We start from the raw sequence: 16,541 nt of genomic DNA on the forward strand, positions 1-16,541 counted from the left end.
ATATATATATATATATATATATATATATATATATATATATATATATATATACCTGTTTATCCTAAGTCCCACTTTGATTCATATACAATTTGAGTGTCCTCCCTAACACTCCTTGCATATAAAATTATTGTTTGTGCTCTTCTCTGAATGAAATACCTTGAGACGTACCAATATCATACCCGAATCGGATTCCAGCCCCAATGTTGACTAATTAGTTGGAGTAGATATTGTATAAATGATTCATTCCAGTCCTTTTTTTCTATTGATATCCTACCTGGCAAAACACTTATATATCTATAAGATATCTAGTCAGTTCAGTTCTATGATAACGCAGGTTAAATCATGCAGAGCACACACAACAGCTAGTGGTGATTTCAATTTGTGTTAGCATGATACCTTTTTTTTTTTTCCAACAATGTTTATGTCACACCTGATGTTGTAATTTTTTAGCTCTAAGGTTAATTCATTTAACAGCAGGACAGGATCAATATCAGACTGTATAAGAAAACAATAAAAAAAAAATTGCTTTCCATCTGGTGCAGATTTCTAGCTTATAATATGTTTTAATGTTAACGTTACTCTGGCATGAAGACTTCATTTTATAAGATAAAAGAATAAACTAGCTCTTATATCTTAGAGGCGGAGCCTAAAACAATTTACTTAGGTGAAAAAAAAAAAACTTGTATCCATCTTTGGGATGTAACAGTGTTTCCATTTGGCTATTTTAAAAGAATATAAAACAAAAAAACAGGTCATATCTGCATAAATATTTTAAGGGATCCTTTGACTATTTAAATTGTTTCTTTATTGTGTCTAATAACATGAAATGTGGCTGCATTTTTTATATGTATGCTTAGGTAATACAAATCTTTCCTATGCAGTCATAATGGAGGAATAATTATCCAGAGTAGTGGTGTTTGGTTTTATAAAGTCAACTTAGGTGTCTCTTTGACCCCAGTCTCCTGCATTATATTGAGAGGCGGTACTGTTAGTCCATCAGTGTAGAAATACAAGAAGATCCTCTATACTTAATGGAGATAAGAGACTCTTAAGGTTTCAGTGTGATTATATTTGACATATGCATTAAAGCAAATTAAATATATTATTCTTTCTTATGTAAAAGATGCATGTGCATTGAATCTGGAGGGGTCAGACTTGGGCTTGTCCAGATCATTTTTATTTAATGTTACTGTTCTCTGAACGCATCCATTTAAAAAGCAAGTTTTCTTCAGTGTTTTAGGTTCTTATAACAGCCAGTTCACATCTGTCATCACCTTTTCCATTATCTGCTCGTAAGCCTTGCAAAGAGATCTTTTACACATGTAGTCACATCACTACCCTTAAAGTATATTTCAATTCTTTTCCAGGATTCAAACAGTATAACGCAGTCATGTTTTCCGGTGTGAAGGGTTTGTTCAGTGTTATAAGCAGTCTTAGTTCAGCTCTATATGTGGTGTTTTTCATTTTGAAAAGAAGGTTTAATTTTAAACTAAATTAAGTCATACAGGGGCTTCATGTCCAAGCAATGTTTTACACACAACTCTAGATGTGTAGAAGATGAATGTAGCAGGAAAAAGTGAGGTAACAATGCAAACCTTTGAATCATCAATAGCCAACCAAAAAAAAAAAAAAAAAAAAATGAAAGAAAGTAATCCTGAGTTTTTTTTATTAGTTTGAGCTTCTGTGGTTTAAACTTGAAGGATGAAATAGAACCATATTTATTTTAACTGTACTACCTTGCCTGGACATGGTGATGTGTGACTTATTAGCTTTAGATTATCCAGGGAAATTATTTTGAAGCTCTCTAAACAGAGCTAATCTCAGTGTTACAGAAGGAATCATGCGTTGCTTTTGCTTACATTCTTTCAAAGTTTTTACCATTTAGAGCTTCCTTTGCTGCAGCAGCATTTCAAATGGAGTGGAATAACAGGTTAGGTGATTTGGTCATTCCTGAGCTATATCAGCACATTGAAATTGAACAGCCACATTTTAGATCCTATGTCCCGGGTGCTACTTTAGGCAATTTACCCTTAATCAGCCAAGACATGTTAACTTCAATAACTCAGTATGTCCAGTGCGCAGAAATTGTACTGCTGCAGTTTTTTTTTTTTTTTTTTAATACCCTTGCAATAGATAGATGCAATAGTTAAAAAAGTAAAGTAGTACAAAATACCTTCCAGGTTGTGCCATGATTTGGTTATGGTTTGTTGACCCAAAAGCAGAGGGCAGAGGTGAATTTCTTGAGGATTTAATAAAGAGAATACTGAAAACGGAGGCAGGTAATCCAAAAACGAAAACAGAGTCCAAACTAACATGAAACCAGGAGTCCAAAAAATCAAAACATGAAAACTAGTCAAAACTTACCAGAAAACATTGAGACATCAGGGGGATCAAAATAACAAGGAGGAAGGCTCAGAGAAACGGAGTTGGAGGAAGTTTGACGAGGACCCAGCAAAGAAGAACAGAACAGAGAGAGTATTTAAGGAGGCTGAGACAAAGAGAGGACTAACGAGCAGCTTGGGAACAGGTGTGCACAGAGCAGAACAGAACATAAAAGGAGCTAGGGAAAAAAAAGAACACAACAGGGCAGCAGAGGGCAACAAATAAAAACCTAGAAAACTGAAAATAACCAGAAACACAACAAAGTAAGAATTAGACCACTAAGACTATAAAACATGGAGCAAAGTAAAACTGAAAAAAGAAAAACATAATAGAGCCAAGACTGAAACAGTAACTAAGAATTAACCAGAAAACACAGCAAAATAAAAATAAAACCACTAAAACCAGAAAACAAGGAGTAAAGCAAAACTGAACACTCAAAAGAAAACATAACAGAACCAAGACTTAGACAGTAACTGAGAAAAAACCAAAGAACACAATAAACTAAGAATTAAACCATAAAAAACTAGAAAACAAGGAGCAAAGCAAACCTGAACATCCAAAAGAAAAACATAGCAGAACAAGAACTCTAACAGGTTACATATTTATTTGGAGGCGAAAGGGCTGTCCAAGGGGAGCCTGCAGCTGTGCTAAATTAGGATGTATTTAAGATAGGTGCACAGTTATATGTCTATGCAAGGTTTTGCACATCTAATGGTTTTGTGCGCTGACGAAATATCTCCTTATTTCCATGTTTATTTGTTTATTTATTTTATTTATAGTTTATTTTTTATTTATAGATTATAGTTTATTTATTTATAGAATAGCAGTAGCTATGGGGGTCTTAACATTTTTTAACAGATATTACATCAAAGCTGTGTAACAATGAAGCCAAAAACAGAAGTACACAAACACACAATACAACTTGTATACATGTATAACATACACACAGATACACATAACAATATAGTATGAGCTCTTCTATGTATAAAACATTACCATTAAGTTATTCATTATTGATGTATTACTTACTCCCATAAATGTAACTGTCACTCCAAAGTAAATATATAAAGTCTAAGCCTTTGTGTATAAAAGTTGCGTACTTTTTTCTACCAAAGGCACCAGAACACCTTCCTCTTTGTGTTGCTGTTTCAAAATGCAGACAGGAGTCATGGTTTTCATTCAAGTCTGAATTTTATTTTTGCTACTAAAGGGCAGTTTTGTGTCATCAAAAAGTATTAGCGTATATTTGCAACTCCTCCAGTGTTACAATGGCCCTATCGAAGCTTTTCTAATTAATGATCTCTCCTCCAAGCCCAAAATGATTGAATTCCTATTTAGTTTCCAATGTACCTTGTTTCAAACTTTTCCACAGCTTTCTCCCTAAGCTGTGTTTCCACACCTGAAGAAAATTTGGAGAAGCTGATTAACCTAACAGTCGTGTTTTTTGGACTGTGGGAGGAAGCCAGAGAATCTGGAGAAAAACTCACGAATGTACGAAAACAGGCAAAATATATGAGGAAAGACCTAGAGTCAGGAATTGAACTCAAACCTCAATGATGCAAGGCAACAGTGCTAAAAAAAAAACCCAAAAAAACGTGTCACTGTGCAGCCCCTTCACATTTTTTTGATTTAAAAAAAAATGTATAAAAAGAAAATAAATAAATAAAAAGGAAAATAATTCACTGTTTTTCTACTACTGCACAATTGTTCTCTAGTTTGTGTTTGCCTTTAACATACTATCACCACAAATGCTCGTAGAGTTTGTCCTTTTAATGAGACATTATGTGAAAACAAATTTAAGGAGTATTTATTCTTTAACACTTCCGTGCATATAAAACTATCTTAAATATATAGTGGAGAATTTTTGCAAATGTTGTAAAAGACCCGCCCTCTCCAGTTAAAAAAAAAATGCACATGCAACACCGTACCTGCTGCAAAGAGGGAACGCCTATTAAATGCGTGAGAGAGCATGCACAAGCCCATTTCTCCTCACACACGCTCTGTTTAAAAGTTGCTGTTTGCAAAGAAGCTTACTTTCCAAAAGAAGATTTGCAATTTTTCCACTACATCAGACTCACCACCATTAAGTGAAAACGTGGACGAGCACGTAGGACGGCCTTACGTAAACATATCACCAGAATGATTGACAATTAGGAGGACCACTTATTTAGATGATCCACCCAGAAAAAGAACACCCTCCACTATACCATTAATCAAGGAGTAGACTCACTTTTTCAACTAAAGAAGAAAAAGCCCAAATATAGTCACCTTTTATATGGAAATTTCAAGCAGAGCCTGAGCATCTGCAGCAAATGTCACACAGCTCTCTGGGATATATTTTAACCATAACAAAAAAATAAATAAATATCAGGTTGAATACAAATTAAAAATATTCCCACTGTGGAAATCCTGCTTGCTACTGTTATCATTATTGCAAAAAAGAAACAGCAGCATTGATCTTTTCAATGCAAGGCTTCAGAAACTGAGAAATGTCACAAAAAAGTTGCTTTGCTGGAGGAAATCATCTGATTTCCTTCAGTCACACTTGTCAGTACTTCTCTCCTTTTCTAGTTATATCATCCCACCTTAGCAATGTAAAGATATTTTCTGCTTGTGTTATATCTCTCCTGTGAGAACAAGATGTTCTAGCTGCCGACACTTTAATTTCATCTACCTTTGCAGGTTTAACAGGATGGATGATACGCTGCCTCTAGATATAGGTGGCAAACTTTCTTCTCATGCTCTGACTCCTTTCTCTTCCTGCAGGTCAACTTGGCCATCATGCAGAAGCAGCTCTCAGAGATGGCTGTTGGACATCCTCGGCAGTCCGGCTCCTGCTCGCATCAGAACGGCTTCTCGGGAGGGGTGGGCGCCCTGGGCATCATGAACAACCGGCTGGCAGAGACCAGCGTGGACAGATAAGGGGGCAGATTTTTAAAAGATGCAGAGAAGAGTTTGAGGCGAGTGTGGGCTAACTGACACTGATAGTGACCCTCCATCTCAGTCCGCTTTCCTCTCAGGAAGATGACTCTGTGACAGTTTGCCGAAGTCTTTCAACCGAACCGGAGTTCTGGAATGCTCCCTGATGATGAACCCAGTTTCCATGGTGATAAATAAAAATGCCTGCCTAGAGCCCCGTTTCTGAGCTTCTTCACACCTAAATGCAACTTCCACTCATCTGCAATCCTCAGCAGTGTTGTTGTTTTATGACTCGATCCAAGTCTGTTTCACAGCTGTAACTGTGCAGTGTAGAAATGAGAGAAAATAGCTTTAATAAAGCTCCTGGGTGTGTGTCTAATAATGTTCACCACATAAAATCTGCTCAGATATTTGGGAAACGAGAAGGACTGCTAATTTTTATACCAAATATAGTTGTAGTGTTGCTAAGCTACTGTAAACTATTTTAATCCACAAAACTAGGCAGATTATGTCCATCAACCTCTAAAAAAATCTATCAAACCTCTGTCAACACAATTAAAGAATTTTTATAAACAAATTAGAACAGCAAGAATATTCCCTAATGAGAGTTATTCATCATTTTTAAATGCTTACAAGTCAATCAGCAGGAATAAAGACAGAATTTAGATATTAATGGATACAATAAACTTTTTTTATTTTGCCTCATGTCTCAAAAGTCCATTTCAGTCATCGTGTTTCGAGAAGCTGATTGCATATATGTGCCTGGGTTATTCAGATTACTCTTAAAAAGGATATCTAAAGATGCTGTCTAATTTGGGGATTTTTATCTTAATGCTTAATCTTTCATTAAAGGCATTGTGGAGGATTGTAATGTTTTTTTCTTAAAAGACCCACCCTCTCTACTTTAAAAAAAAATTAACATCCACAACCCTGTACCCACTCCGGAAAGGGCACGCCTATTAAACGCGTGCGAGAGCATGCACAAGCCCATTTCTCCTCATGCACGTCCTGTTTTAAAGTTGCTGTTCTCATAGCTCATACAAGCTTGCTGTGCCTGAACGTCCGTTCTAACCCCTAAATCCCTCAGTCACTATATATTGGGGAATATATAGTGGATTTTATAGTGAACTCAGTTAACTTACCATTCAGACAGATGATCACAGCTTTTTGCTCCCCGCTGGTCACGTAACTCCTCTTCCACCGCGCAGTGCCTGCCCCATCTTTCTTATTAGTCGCCTCTGTCGGGTAGCAACAGCCTATGGCAACAGTGGGCCACTGTGACAGCAAATCCCACAATGGGCGTTTCTCAATTCACGAGAACGCGAGTACGTACTCGCATTCTCGTCAAGTCCGTTCTTGGCGAGAACGCAGGAAGATCGGACTTGACGAGAACGCGAGCACGCAAGCACGTATGTGTATTGGAGCAGAAGTGTACTCGTGACGTCATCACATGCAACGTTGTTTAGCATTTCTTTAACAGTCAAAACTATTTATTCCCTACACAAAACATTTTGAAAACAATATTTTTAATTTCTAAAGCTTAAAAAACATTTAAAAAAATTACCGAACCGCAAAAAACCGCCATCAGAACGAGCGGTAGTTCACACATAACTAGACCGAGAGAAGTGCACTACAGACGGGGTAAATTTAGCCCTGGCTGCGGTTACCCTCGGAGGTCTGCTGGTCACTCTGGTCCGCTCAATGTTGGACTTTTTTTTTAAATTTCGCACTAACTCTGTAAACAGACCACACAGGGAGGCTTAAATGTATAATGTTATCGCCTCAAACGATTTCAAAACGTACTTTTGAAGAACAACAGCAGCAGAAAAGGGAATGTTTAACTTAACACTGTGAGCGCTGTCTCGAATCAAGCTGCGGCCGCGGGGCATTCTGGGGAAGCGGTCAGTCTGAAGAACGCACAAGTCTGCTCTGATGCATGCTCGATAAAGAGGGCGGGGTGAGAACAACATCCGGGGATTTTATGCGTTCTCGATCTGGCGTTCATGCGTTCTGATGCATGCTCGATAAAGAGGGCGGGGTGAGAACAACATCCGGGGATTTTATGCGTTCTCGATCTGGCGTTCATGCGTTCTGATGCATGCTCGATAAAGAGGGCGGGGTGAGAACAACATCCGGGGATTTTATGCGTTCTCGATCTGGCGTTCTTGAGAATTGGAAGGGTACTCGGGCTGAGGCTGATGACGTGCCACGAGTACACGAGCACACGAGAACGCTCAAGAACGCATATTGAGAAACGCCCAATGAGACCTCACAGTGCAAAGCATTCTGGGATATATCTGCCTCTTCTGAGGCCTTTCTTTTCCTATACATTTCGTAGACACATTTTCTGTTATGACCCTCGGCCATTTTAAAAGCACATATACTCCTGAAAGTTCACTTGTGCAGAAAATATAGCTAACGGGACGAGCACGTAGCACGGCCTTACGTAAACATATCACCAGAATGATTGACATTTAGGAGGACCACTTATTTAGATGATCCACCCGGAAATAAAAGATTGTCCTCTATACCTTTAAGTGATTAACTTTTAATCAATAAAACAGGAAGCTGTTGTCTGAGGCCTCCAGTTTCTGTACTCCCTGTATTTCTGTACAAAGCTCCTTGCTTTACATTAGAAACAAGGTTTTCTGGTGTGCTTGTTTGAACTGGAGAAAAGAAAAAAAGACAACTTTTGCAGCAACTTTACACCAAAATTCAACAAAGGTAATAAAACTAGCAGTGTAATGCAAACAAAACATATTGTCAGTTGATGATAGTTGCCTCGTACAGAAAATATCTGGTTTTGGTTTAACTTTCTTGATGCATGTCACAAAAGCAGACTGCTTTGGGGTAAAGGAGTAAGCAGGGCCTTATTAGCCAATCATAAGCAAATTTAAGAAACATGCTAGCAACATCACATAAGGTATTGTCAGTCATGGAGATGACACAAGTTAATATTCTTTCTCTCGTTATCGAGAAAAAAATGTATTTAGAGAAGTACTTTCAGGATCTTCTCAAACCCATTCACTGTCAGGAGCAGGCTGGAAGTTCATCGCCATTGGAAACATGGCTGACATGCAACTACACACTGACTGTAATATTGTCTTTAAAAAAGAACTGATTTTCTCTATTCATGAAAAAAAAATGATTTTCAGCATTCGGGGCGTCTAGAAAGTTGATGCGATGGAAATTTCTGACTGACACATGAAACTTTGGATCAATTTTAATAGATGGAATGATCCAGATTCCAGAAGCTTCTCCACCATGTTTCTGCCTCGATGTCACGTAATTGTTGTTGTTTTTTACACAGTCTGAGAGGGTCCTCGCCATTCCCTTCTGCCTGCATCCTCTCCTCATTCCAATCAAACCTGCCATCTGTGAGAAGTGCTGTTGCAAATTACAGCTGTTTTTGGAATTTGGAAATCCCCTCCGCTCTCCCAAACTCTCCATGGTGACAGCTTGTAGACCACTCAAAATCCTAACTTAAATAGGGTGATGTGCACACCTTTGTGCACTTGATATTAATTGCATGTGCTTTTTTTTTGTTTTTGTTTTTTTTTTTGTTCTCTTTCTGTGGGATCTAAGTTGATCAAACCCACAATGCAGTTGAAATATTAACTCACAGCTGCTTTATGCTGAAAAAGAAAAATACTCTGAAGCTACTTTCTCATTAATGGGCTACAAATTCCACAGTTAAACAAGTGAATAATTCAGAAGCTATGGATCATAACTTCAGCTTCTAACAACAGATTCCTGCATGCAAACCTTATGCAGCAGGTTAGTATTAACCTCAGAGACTCTTCAGAATCTAACTATAGAATACATTAAAGAACAAAAAGCAGTTCTTTTAAAAGTTTATTTTGTGGTTGCATTAAACTGGTCAATGGCAGCACATGGGTACTTTAATTGCTTTAATTGAAAGTGAGTCAAATAATTACAAAACAACAGGGGCAAAAGGGATATGCCTGTTTATATTGTCAAAATTATTATTTTTTTACAGAGAGCATTTCCAAAGGACACTAATCAGGGAAGCACATTGTTTTTAATATCTATGCATAAATGTGTTGTTTTTTTATTAGTTTTAGCAGCAAAGACCCAGAGCTTTTACATATGGATGTAATAAGGACCTTTGTTACATATTTATGTATACTTGAGACCCCTAAGAAACTCCTAAATAGTGGGTCATTTTATTATGTATTATCTGTAAAACGATAGGGAAGCCTAGAAACCTGGAATATAGTGTCATAGGGAGTGGCTGCCTAGTGGTTAGGGCATAGAGGTTGGAACCCTTGGGTTTTGAGTTCAAGCCCCACTCCCACAGACTGCCACTCTGGGTCTCTGAGCAAGACACTTAACCTCCCACTGCTCCCAGGGCACCACACAATGAAAGCCTACTGCTCCCCAAGGTGATGGGTTAAATACACAGAGTTAATTTCTCCATTGTGAGATCAATAAAGTTGAATTTATTTATTATCTGCTGACAATATACCAATCAGACAAATATTGAAGGGTGATTTTGCACTTCATCTAATGGTCTTTGTCTTCATTCATTTCAAGAAAGAGATGGTAAATTCTCTCTAAAAGCATCTTAAGAATAAACCCTAAGGGTTTTTAACAAAAGTCACATTTTCCCTGTTTTATTTTTAATGGCAAGCTGTTGTGAAAAGATTAACGAGTTCCCCGATATAACTTTCAGGGAAAGTAATAGCAGCCGTCTGAGGTGTGAAAAGTGCGCTGTCAAACCCCTTCAGGTTGTTATGACCTGTCGTTACAATGCTAAAATATAATCCATCCAGCAGAATGATGTTTAGTTTGGGTAAAAAGCACATTATCTGCATACAAATGCAAACCTGAGGACGTTTTCATTCCCCATTTAGTCCAGAGTCACAGATGGTCGATACTGATATATAGAGTGAAACAAGCAGAGCTTATTATCCGTTTAGTTTGCTTTTATGCTCTTTTTTTCCACCTTAGTGGATTCACAGTAAGTGCAGAAAGCCCAATTGATGAGATTGTTAATAACATGTCAGTGACGGCAAAAATGGAAAAAAATGAATTGTTGACAGAATCAGGCTTGAAAGAGATAGTGTAGGTGTCTCCCTGCTTGGATGTGCATGTGTGAGGAGGCAGAAATTACTGGGTAAAAACCTTTCTCGCTCCACCTCTCACTTTGCCAGCTGAGCCTTGAACTGAAAGTGCTTCTGATTTCCAGAGGACAGAAGGAGATGGTAGAATATCCAAACAATAACAACTATTTGGATGTCATACTAGCCTCAAACATTAGGTTTGAGGCTAGTATGATGATCCCTGAAACAGATATATACGACGATTAATCAGTGTAATTTGGATCATTGGATAAAGCTTTAACTTAATTGTATTTCTTTCTAGAGGTCTGATTTATTTAATTTGTTCTTTTTTGGCAGGTTTCTGACACAATATAACACTTTATTGATTGTTAAAAACAAGAACTAAATTCACAAAAGCCCTAAAATATATAATATAATATATATTATAATATATATCTATATCAATGGAGACAACATTTAAACTTTTACTGAACTAAACACTGTTTAATGCATGCTACATGCATTAGGAGTAAAATATTAGTTTCAGCGTTACTAACAGAATTTCTGAAAGTATTTTTGAAAATACTTGAATCAAAAATGCAGGCTTTTAATAAAACATGCATCAGATATTGGTACTGAAAATCTATAGTAAATGGTTGCTAAGGCTTTTACTTAAAACTATGCTTTCAACAGCACAGACATGCGCCGTGATCAGTGGGATGGAGATCATCAGACAGAGGATTAGCTTTGCACATCCACAGGAAATGTTTCAGGTGCATGTGAATGTAAAAAGTTTCTAAATATGTCTGTAGTGTAGTAAATAGTAATGGGAACAAAAAATTGTATTAAACCCAAAAGTGGATTATATCAGCATTATTTAGTGTTGGAAAGATACAGAACCCACGGTGTGAACAATTTACTTACTGGACAATGGATTTTGTTCTTATCACAATGAACATTGTCCAACATTGTTGGCCTCAGTCTGCTTACAGATAAACTTGACACTCGCCCGCTGCCAACATTGAGCAAGCTCTGCATTGGTGGTTACCATAGGCTTTAAGTCTCCTCTTTAGTTGTCTTCTGCTTCATCAGGGACCAAGTAGCGGGTGCAACAGTTCCAGCAGAGCCTCCAAGACTTCCCTCTCTAGAGACACATCCTGCATCCAGGCCAGCTGAAAGACATAGTCCCTACATGGCATCCTGGGTCATCCCCTGGGTCTCCTCCAGGTGGGACGTGCTTGGAAAATCTCCCAAGGGAGGCATCCAGGAAACATCGGAAATAGATGCCCGAGCCACCTCCTCTGACTCCCCTCGATGTGAAGGAGGAGCCGTTCTACTCTGAGCCTCTCCCGAATGACTGAGGCTTTAAGTGTCCTTTTCAGTTTCCGCTGCTCTCTTTCTAAAACAGTGTTTTACAAGCTTAGATTATGTGTTTTAAAAGCTCAGCAATATCTCATTGAATATTTTAACAAATAAAAATTGAGTTCATCCATATAGAATAAACTTTAAAAAAAAGGTTGAATGAATGTGTATTAATATTTTTATTCAAATATTCATATTAGTAGTTTCAGTTTTTATTTAGTTAAAGAAGAAATGTGCCCCTTTAAAAACAATAAGTTTGTGTGCATAAAAATGTCACCATAGAAATGCTAAAAATAAGTGTTCAGCTGCATTGAAGCTTGCTGTAGAAGGCCCATTTGCACCATTCTTAAACTGAGAAACACAACCCTTCCAGGGCCTTCAAACATGGGCAACATTTTGGACACCCCTGTTCTAAAGCCTTCTTTGATGCAACCGGACTTTTTTCCTTGACAATTCTTCTTTCAGCTTCTCTATCATAGCAGAAATCATTTCCAACACGAATCCTCATTTGAATGCAAAGTGAAAATGGTTCAATTTTTGTATGAAGTCAACAGAAACAAGACAAGAATACAAAGATTTATCTCTGAGATGCTATCGAAAGCTGACAACACGATGAATCACTGTTTTTATGAAATTAAGACTTAAATGCATTTCATTTATTTTATTTCACTTTGAAAACATAAATGTTTGTTCTTTTGGGTTTTCTTTCAGCGAGTCACATCATTAACACGAAGACACATGCGGCTAAAAGAAATGTGCAGTTATTTTCACTATGGAGACAAACACACACAGAACAGTATAAGAATATTCCAACAGGGAGTCAGAAAACCTGACAGCATTGCCTACACAGATAATAATAGCTTTGAACCATTGCCTGCGTGCTTCTGCTTGTGTTTCTGTGTCTGCACAAATGTATGTATGCATGCGGACTAGCAGAAACTCGGACTGGCATACAAAGACTCTTTGTTGATGCTATATTCTGGAGGCACCTTACAGTCACTGGTTCCTGTTGCTGAAGGGTTTAACAGGAAAACAAAAATGTATGCCTTTAAATTAAACAAATTTGTATGAAATGTGGAAATTCTGTATCTGAAAAAGACCCACAGACACTTGGTAAGACATCAAGACTGCACCTTGCAAATAGATTCATGCCCCTTTTATTTTTGCATATTTTGACCTCCATGCATCTTCAAATATGTCTGCTTATCTCACTTTCCCTCTTTAGGACAATCATGATGTTTCACAGTGAGAGTGGGAATTTTCAGGGTAAAACAATGCATTAGCACATGTTTTCCACCATGTCTTCCATTTCACATTTGCCAAATTGTTTGGATTTTTATCTCATTTGACCAGAAAAACTCCTTTATCATTGCCATGTTCCCTACATGGTTTTCGGACAACTGAAAACAGGATTTCTTGAAGTTTTTATTTCAGAAATTGTTTTCTTCCTTCACTGCCAGATTGATATAAGTGCGCAAAATAATTCGACTCACCTGATATGTAAATCTCAGTTGCTCCAAACTTACCTTTTTGCTGATTCTGATTCATGCTGTTCTTATCTGATTAGGTGGACAGGCATCTCAGAGCCACCCTCTGCTCTCAGATGATGAATTATGTAAATAATCAAAGCTTTGAAAATTATTTTGTAACCTTACCTTGTCTTAAACTTTTCTAAACCTTCATCCCTGACCTTTTAATGCCAGCAAAATCTCAAGAAAATACACTAAAACGTCTTTATTTACTCAACAAAATGTGTACTTTTGCAGAAACATTTCATGACAGAAGGAAGATAACATAGTTATCTCACTTGTATAAGTGCAAAAGTGTATTTTTAGTGAAAAAAGAAGTAGATCAATTAAGGGTGTAAAAATATGCAACACATGAGAGGAAGGTTGGTCTGTTAGAAGGAGTGAAATCAGATTCACAGAAGGATCTTTCAGCAGCTTTCTTCATGCTTCTTAAGGCTGAGTGTCCAGATGTGCAGCACTCATGAGGCGGAGCTGTTTTCACCCGTGACGGTGTTATTAACCACACATGGTAACTTCTAATCAGGTTTTAACAAGCAGCCACATGATGCATTATTCAACCGCTGGTTGTGGCAACAGAATTACTGTTTGCCTCATTAGAAATAAGAAACAGCGTTAGGAAAAAATCTATTAGATTAGCCTAACAAGCAGACTGAAGATCAAAACCTGACATGATGATGTCATCTCTCTACAGCTGGAAAAAAAATGAATAGAAAAAAGAAAATGAGAAATCTACTGCAGTACAAATTCCTCTGGTCATGGTTGGAGAAAATTCCTGCTTCTTACAAATAGAGTAAAATGATTTTTCAGTGCCAGCTGGATTTCGGGAAATCTCATTAAAACCATTTGGTAAGAAAGAATAAATACTTCTTAAAAAAGGTTGAATTCTTTTGTTGAAAAGCAGAATAAATGTCTGAAAGTTCAGATTATATTGTAATTCTGTTTTAAAAGTATTGTGACTGACTGTTGCTACCTGGAAAGCTTATCATGGTGGTTCACCTGACATTCTGTCTCCTCAAGTGGTAGGAATTATAAAATAGTCTAAGACGAAACTATCTCACACAGCGTAGCTGCCAGCTGCTCTATAGAATGTCAGATCCTAATAGAAACAGAATATTATGTTCCATTAGTAAGATCCATGCTCTCTGGAATTCAAGTTGTCAGAAGAGGCGAAGGGGCTGCAACAGAGTGCTACTTGTGACATTTTGAGCAGACGATTTTAATAATTGACTCTGATTAAGTATTTTATCCCCCATTAACATCTAAAAAGGTACCGAGATACCAACTCAGCAATGACAAAGCAGGCAACAAAACTCTAATAAATAAAATATATTATTTCCCTCTGTTTAATCAGAACTCTTCCTCACCCATCGCGGGCGGTCTTCCCTCCCTTTTTTTTCTCCAAGCTTGGGTCCTCTACCAGAGGCCTGGGAGCTTGAGGGTTCTGCACAGTATCTTTGCTGTTCCTAGAACTGCACTCTTCTGTACTGAGATGTCTGATGGTTTTCCAGGAATCTGCTGTAACCACTCCTCCAGTTTGGGGGTCGCTGACTATGGGTACCACTGATGCTTTGACCTTCCGGGTTTTCTCCAGCTCTTCTCTGAGCCCCTGATATTTCTCTAGTTTCTTATTCTCCGTTTTCCTGATGTTGCAGTCTCTTGGTATTGCTATGACAACCACAAGGGCTTTCTTCTGCTTTTTGTCTACCACCACAATGTCCGTTCAGTTTGCCATTACCATTCTGTCCATCTGTATCTGGAAGTCCCACAGGATCTTGGCTTGATCATTCTCTACCATCTTTGGAGGTGTTTCCCACTTTGACCTTGGGGTTTCCAGCCCATACTCTGCACAGATGTTCCTGTATACTATTCCAGAATTTAAAAGTGTACATTTCACTTCTAAATAGCTCAATACGTCGCTTATATATTTAAGGAAAGATACAGATGAAGAATCCAACGATTTATTAAAGATTAGAGGTAATAACTATGTAATTACCAATACTTATCAAGCAATGTTGTCTAACTACTGTACAATGGAAGATCCTGTTTCTAAGCTCCAGAGAATTTGATATAACTCCAGTGTTGTTATTAGTTAGCGTTATACATTTCTGCAAAAAAGTTTTTTTTTTGTCAAATTCTGAATTCAAATCTTAATTAACAAAAAAAAATTGTATTAAAAATTATGAAATGCCAGTACAAGTGCATTTTTGAGCTTCAACATAGTATTCAAAATAATCAGCTACTTCTACGTGGATGGTGATATAAGCAGCTCCATGCAGCACTGCTTCTAAAAGCCATCATGGTGATTAAGACCCTAAACTAACTCTGGGTCTGCATCTGTGGAGGTTCTGCACTTTATGTTCAGTAGCACAGTGTTAATTAAAGCAGGAGACAATCAAATAATACCTTCAGGCTTAAATACACATCAATATGTAAAAAAAAAAACAAATAAAAAAATCAACCAAAATAAATAACCCTAAAACACACTAATTAGAGAAGCTTGTGATTCAAAACAAGCATTCATTGCACCCACAGTAAACATTGGCCAGATCCTAAGATTTCTTGCTTTTATTGGAGCTTAGCTCTGACAAACAGAAACTCTAATGTGACACAGACCCACATGGGGATGGCATCCAGTCAGACGGTGACATGACAATGATCCTAATTTATTAATTTTATGATCCTTACTTATTAAATTACTTTTCTGCAGGTTCAAAGCATATAAACAGAGTGGCAAAATATACTGTAGCAAATTAATCATCACAAGCACAACTTTTAATATTCTGATTTAAATTGAGAAATTGCTTTATTCTGTTAAGACCTTGTTTTGATTAAATTAGTACATTTTTTTAGCTTGAAACACAGCAGATTTGAGTGATTTTTGTGCAAGAAAAATGACCCCAAAACTTTACTATGTTGTCATATAATTAGACTCTCTCATTGCTTAAAACACAGTTCTAAAACATACCAGAAGTAGGTGTATGTCAACTTCTGAATTTTTATATTTTCATTCGCTTAGATTATCTAATATTAGTCTAGTAATTAAAAAATATCTTGATTAATTACCTAAACCTGAAAGCCTTTGAAACTTGATAACTTTATTATTATCTAGCGTTTAATCGAAGACAAATTCTTCAATAATCCTTTAGATAAGTGTGGTTTTAAATTCGCAAGTGAAAACCACAGAAAAAAAAAATTATCCGCCCAACGTGGGGCTCGAACCCACGACCCTGAGATTAAGAGTCTCATGCTCTACCGACTGAGCTAGCCGGGCTGTGATCGCGAC

General features: G+C 37.3%; 1 protein-coding gene and 1 non-coding gene across 3 annotated transcripts in view; one reads left to right on the top strand and one right to left on the bottom strand.

The window, feature by feature from the left end:
* Positions 1-5,633, top strand: part of kcnk13 (potassium channel, two pore domain subfamily K, member 13) — a 27,751-nt gene extending 22,118 nt beyond the window's left edge. For both annotated transcript variants that reach the window (XM_015391601.1, XM_015391602.1), the window contains one exon: positions 5,149-5,633. In XM_015391601.1, coding sequence (XP_015247087.1) covers positions 5,149-5,304 — 156 coding nt within the window. In that variant the 3' untranslated portion in view covers positions 5,305-5,633. The remainder of the gene's footprint in view (positions 1-5,148) is intronic.
* Positions 5,634-16,456: 10,823 nt separating this feature from the next.
* Positions 16,457-16,529, bottom strand: trnak-cuu. Its single transcript has one exon. It is a non-coding gene; the product is annotated as a tRNA-Lys (tRNA).
* Positions 16,530-16,541: the final 12 nt, after the last annotated feature.

The sequence above is a fragment of the Cyprinodon variegatus genome, unplaced genomic scaffold (genome assembly GCF_000732505.1).
Source record: "Cyprinodon variegatus isolate N-32 unplaced genomic scaffold, C_variegatus-1.0 Scaffold551, whole genome shotgun sequence".
NCBI classification, from domain to species: Eukaryota; Metazoa; Chordata; class Actinopteri; order Cyprinodontiformes; family Cyprinodontidae; genus Cyprinodon; species Cyprinodon variegatus.